Source organism: Octodon degus, unplaced genomic scaffold (genome assembly GCF_000260255.1).
Source record: "Octodon degus isolate 3935 unplaced genomic scaffold, OctDeg1.0 scaffold00017, whole genome shotgun sequence".
NCBI classification, from domain to species: Eukaryota; Metazoa; Chordata; class Mammalia; order Rodentia; family Octodontidae; genus Octodon; species Octodon degus.
The window spans coordinates 8,983,293-8,988,794 of record NW_004524593.1 but is presented as its reverse complement, the minus strand read 5'-3'; the positions used below and the strand labels follow the sequence as shown (position 1 = coordinate 8,988,794).

General features: G+C 44.4%; 1 protein-coding gene across 1 annotated transcript in view; it reads left to right on the top strand.

The window, feature by feature from the left end:
* Positions 1-6: 6 nt before the first annotated feature.
* The window catches only part of Sccpdh (saccharopine dehydrogenase (putative)), a 43,785-nt gene continuing 38,289 nt past the window's right edge, over positions 7-5,502 (top strand). The window contains exons 1-2 of the mRNA XM_004626822.2: positions 7-297; positions 2,141-2,253. Of these exons, the coding sequence (XP_004626879.1) occupies positions 108-297; positions 2,141-2,253 (303 nt within the window). The 5' untranslated portion in view covers positions 7-107. The remainder of the gene's footprint in view (positions 298-2,140; positions 2,254-5,502) is intronic.

Here is a 5,502-nt window from a genome sequence, read left to right as displayed (position 1 = left end):
GCGACGGCGGCGGCGGCGGTTGCTGCGCCCGGTATCGGGGTCGCGACCCGAGGCGCAGGCGCGGAGGACTGAGCCCGCCCCGGCTCTCCGCTGGCGGTGGACTCGTCATGGCGACCGAGCGGCGGCCTTTCCAGCTGGTGGTGTTCGGCGCCTCAGGCTTCACCGGCCAGTTCGTGACCGAGGAGGTGGCCCGGGAGCAGGTGGCCCCCGAGCGGAGCTCCCGCCTGCCCTGGGCCGTCGCCGGCCGCTCAAGGGAGAAGCTGCTGCGGGTGCTGGAGCGGGCGGCGCTGAAGCTGGGTAAAGGGCGGCAGGCCCGCCCGCGGCGCGCGGTCCTCTCCCCGCAGCCCCCGGGGAGCCCGGGAGGTGGGGCGCTTCAGGGCTGGTCGTGGCGCCCCCCGGATTGAAGACTGGCGTGTAAAAACTTCTTACCCCGCCAAGTTTGAGTGTCTCCTTAGTTTAGGGAGCCCCGCCGTCCCGAAAGCAAAAATCGAGTCGTCTCTTTGTCTGCTTCGTCCCATTTCACAGCGGGGCTCCCCAGTGAGCTGGAGGTTTCCTGACACTTGGTTGGACAGAGAAAGGGCTGCAGCTGCTTCCCTTTTTGCCTTGTTTGTTTATTTTTTTGAGGATGGGAAAGGTTAGGAATTTTACGGATAGGATTGTGTATTTGTATTGATGGTGAGGATTGACTGGGGTCTCTGCATGCGAAGCACAGGCTGTACTAGCGAACCACACCCCCAGTCTTTTTTTTTTTTTTTTTTCGTTGTAAGAATCCTGCAGCAGTGTTGCTCTTCATTTTAAAAAGTTTAAAAAATATCGGATTTGGCTATTTTCTCAGGGGCCGGTGAGATGGCTCAGTAGAATAAGTGCTTGCCTGGCAAGCACAAGGGCCTGAGTTCAATCCCCGGTTCCACCAAAAAAAAAAGTTACATCACTGATTTCTCACTCTTTCAGCACCTACTCAATGTATATTTAATAAGTGGTCTTTTCCTTGTGGCCCCTACCCTAAACGCTATGGATATACACGCAGGAACCAAGGAGACATTTTAGACCCTGCCCCTCGAGGTCTGGGGAGACACTAAGTTAGGGTCCCATAGGCTTGAAGTTTGGCCCCTCCCCAGCCTAGACTCCCCTGTACAGACAGCACCTGATCGAGTTCTTTAAATTTAATCTTAACAGTTCTTTCCAGTGTATAGTATGAATATAAAAGTTTCCTGTGGTTATGTATAAATGTGTAGCTAGCAGGTAGGCTAGACTCTCCTACAATTCTTAGTGCCACAACCAACACAATTTTGAGCAAAAAGGTCTTTTTTTTTTAGCAAAGAGCTTTTGGGTGTTATTTTTTTTTCTGAAAGAGATAATTTCACAATTCAAATGCTGTATTGCATTTCTTTTTGCTGATCAGCAAGACCACAAAGGTACAGCCTAGGTATCTAACGTTTCTAGTGCTTCAGTCAAGTTATTGGGAATATACCTCATCCAATGGAAACATACATTCCTCTGTTCCGGCTGTTAATTCCAGTTATTAATTCCAGTTATTTTCTTATGAGCCTAGGTGATGTTACCTAGATTGGACGATTTAATAGTGGACTCACCTGAGAGTTCTTTTATGGTCTTGCCATAGGGAGTTTGGCAGTCTTCCACCCTTTATAATTAGAGCATTGTAATTGTTTAGAAGTTGATGAGAATTGTCAATTTATAATACAAATTTATTAGTAGAAAAAGTCAAGACAGTCATCTCCTTAGCATCTAAACTTGTTTGAAATATTTTTTAAATTATGTTACATAGAACTGTAACTTACACATTGCTTTTTTAAAGTGTAACAATTTTTTTAGTATCTCTTAGTATTGATCCCATTTTTCTCATAGCTTTTTTCCTTTTTTATTACCTGATTAAAATTTTTTATTTGTAATTTGAGAGGGAAGGGGCCGGGGAGATAGCTCAGTAGAATAAGCGCTTGCCTGGCAAGCGCAAGGGCCTGAGTTCAATCCCCGGTTCTGCCCCCCCCCCAAGAAAACACTTGTAATTTGAGAGGGAGCATTCATTTTCACTAAATTTGTGATCACAGATTACTATAAAACGTAGTTGTGGGGTCTCTAATATTGTAGTAGGATTTGCTCTATATAATGTTTTTTCTTTTAGGAAGACCGACATTATCATCTGAAGTTGGGATAATAATTTGTGATATCACTAATCCAGCCTCACTTGATGAAATGGCTAAACAGGCAACAGTTGTCCTCAACTGCGTAGGACCTGTAAGTAATCAACCCTTCTTTGTAGCACAACAAGCAGCCCATTCATTTTCAGCAAAAGCTGGTATTTTATGCTGTGTCCCAGAGGAACATAAGGGCAGAGGTCAAAAGGATCAGCTGAAGGTCTTAACCCCATATGGAGAGCTTTCTTCTGGTGAGGAACAACTGGACATGACCAGTGGTCCCTGAGACAGGGTCTCCATGCCACTGCAGTCAGCGCATGTGAGCTCTGTGTCCATTGGCTATAGTTACGATGTCCAGACTTTTTCCTGTAAGTCTTTTCAGTGAAAAAAACAAAACCAAAAAAAAAAAAAAACACATTTGAGTGTGCATCCTCTACTTATTATTGTATTCTTGTATTATTCTACAAATATATATACTTATAATATAAAAAGATAGAAACCAAAAAGCATTCAGTAAATATAGAATGCTTACTCTATAAACTGCAGCATTCCAGAGCTGGGACACCAGGGCAGATAAAACAGAAATCTCTTGTGGGGCTCACATTCTTGTGGGCAGACAGAGGGCTAAGACTATAGTGATAGATAATGCTAAGTTCTTTGAGGAAAAATGGAGCAGACAGATCAGCATGTATCAATCTGTTTTAGGTAGATGATGAGGGAAATTCTCAGGGAGAAATCAACATTTGAGCAGGGATAGGAAGGAAGGGAAAGGATAAAACACAATTCTTTGAGAAAAGTGTGCCAGGAAAAGCAAACCATAGGTTGTAAGCTGATAGTGTGCTGGGCAGACCTGCAAGATGTGAGAGGCGACAGTGTGACCGTGGTGGGAGGTAGACTGGAGAGGTGGGCAGGGGCTTGGTTTACAGGTCACAGTTGGGACTTGGGTTTTCCTCTAAGAATAACCAAGAGTCATTGAGGGTTTGAAAACAAGGTGTGACCTGATTTAACTTTGAGTTTCTCCTGCTTCTTAGAGGGAGAATGGATAAGAAGGACCAACATTGGCATGGTCCAAGCAAGGCAAGCACTAGGATAGGGTAATAGAAGTGCTTGGACTCAGTACACTTTGAAAGGAGAGTAGCTTTTTGCTCTTGCACTGGCTATAAGAAGAGACATTGAGGAGGACTTTTAGACTTGGCCTGTAATAAGGTGAATGTTGATAATACACTGATCTGTAAAAGCCAGCAAAATTGGCAAGACTTGAAAACAAAGCAGCTAAAATATTAATAGTTTCAAAAATGTAAAGCAAAAATATTTTTTATTATTAAATAATTATGCAATTTAAATGTGTATTTAGATTTATCTCATTCTTAACTAGCTTTAACGCCTTCCACTGTGCATTGTTGTAATCCCTCTGATGTGTACACCAGCGGCTGAGTTCCTTGCCCTCTGTGCCAGTACTCTAGACAGACCCAGCTCTAGTCATTCTAACTCTCCACTTGAGCATAAATGTCAGTGTGACTGCAGGAAAACATGCACTGTGCTGCCTGAGCTTGCATCGTAAACTGCCCTTGTCAGGCTTTTATACTCAAAGTTAAAGGAGCGAAGGTTTATTTAAGCTCACAGTCTGTGGAGATTTCAGTCCATAATCAGCTGGCTCAAGGCAGGATGGCACATGGCAGAGGGCTGCAGTGCATGGCAGCAAAAGCAACAAGGAACAGACAACGACGTTTACTGTCCCTTATGATGTATTCAGGCTGCTTGCCCTAGGGGGCAGCATTCATAACCTTAATCCCAGCGTCATACACTCTAGATTCAGCCACCTCAGAAAAGGCCGCCCCTCCATGACTGCATAAGGCTTTGGGGGCCAGGGGGGCATCTAGACACAAGCCATAACTCTATTTCAGTGAAATCACCTGCCCAGGCCCATCAGAATACTTAATGTATTCAGTATTCAACAGTTGACCAGTGGGCATGGCCCTGGAGTTGTACTGTAGTCAGTCTATAGATATTTATGTATTTGTTTATTTATTTTTGGTACTGGGAATCATCTCAGGACGTCATGCTTGCCAGCAGATGCTGCACCACTGACCTGTATCCCTGGCCATTAATCTATATTATTAATAAAACTTTTTTTCATGTGTCTTCTATAAAAGTGAAAATGAATAAAAGTTCAATACATGTATGATGTGGCTCATGCCTGTAACTCTAGTACTCCAGGAGGCTGAAGCTGAAGGGTCAGAGCCTGGGGGTTTTGGCAAGAGCCCCCTCAAAAAAGAGCTTGTCTGGCAAGCTCAAGGTCCTGAGTTCAATCCCCAAAAAAAAAAAAAAAAAAAAAAAAAAAAAAAAAGGAGTGGTGGAGACTGGGGATATAGCTGAATGTGAAGTCTGAGTGTAGTTATGAGATTCAGTAAGGGTTTCCTGCACCTTGCCAGTACTTATAGATAAGCTGATTGGCTGAGCCTGGAGGAATTTGGAGTTAACTAGGCAGATGTGGAGAAGGAGAACATTCCACGTATGTAGAAGCAAGCACTGACTGTGAAGCAACAGCATGTTAGAGAATTATAGCGATTTTAGAACTGATGGAACATGGGGAATAAGACTGGTGTGACACATTGTGCAAGAGCTTTGAAATGCTGGGTGGTGCGGACTTTATACTATGCAGTGGAGTGTGACAGCACACACTGGTAATCCCAACAGTTGAGAGGCTGAGGCAGGAGGACTACCACAAGTTCAAAGCTGGCCTGGGCTACATAGTGAATTCAGGGCCAGTCCGAACTACATAGTAAGACGGTCTCCAAAAATTGAAAAAAAAAGAGGGCTGGCCAAATAGCTCAGCAGATTAAAGTGCCTGCAAGCAGGTGCAAGGGCCAGGGGTTTCATCCCTGGGCCTGCTGTGCCGGCCCCGCCCCTGGGGTGCACTGAGATGGCACTTGAGACTGGGTATGGTAGCATGCGCCTGTAATCCCAGCTCTTAGGAGGCTGTAAACAGGTGGATCACTATGAGTCCGATCTAGTAGTGAGACCCTGAACACCCTGTAGACCCTTCCCTAAAATACAAAAAATAAAAATAAAAATTGAAAAAAAGAATTCATACTGCACACTGTAGGCACTGGAGAGCTAGTGAGGGGTAAGCCTAACAGTCATGGAACAGAAGGAAAGGTGGCATCAGATTTTTATTTTAAAATAATAATTTGGTATTTCCTGGAAATGGGACTAGATTGTTCCCCAGAAATGAGAAAAGCGGTGAAACCAATTAAGAGTTTTTAGTAGTAAATTAGATATGAGGTGACAGAGTCTGGACTAAGCTTTGGATGTGTAGAGAGGTGAATGATTTGGGATATTTGGGGGG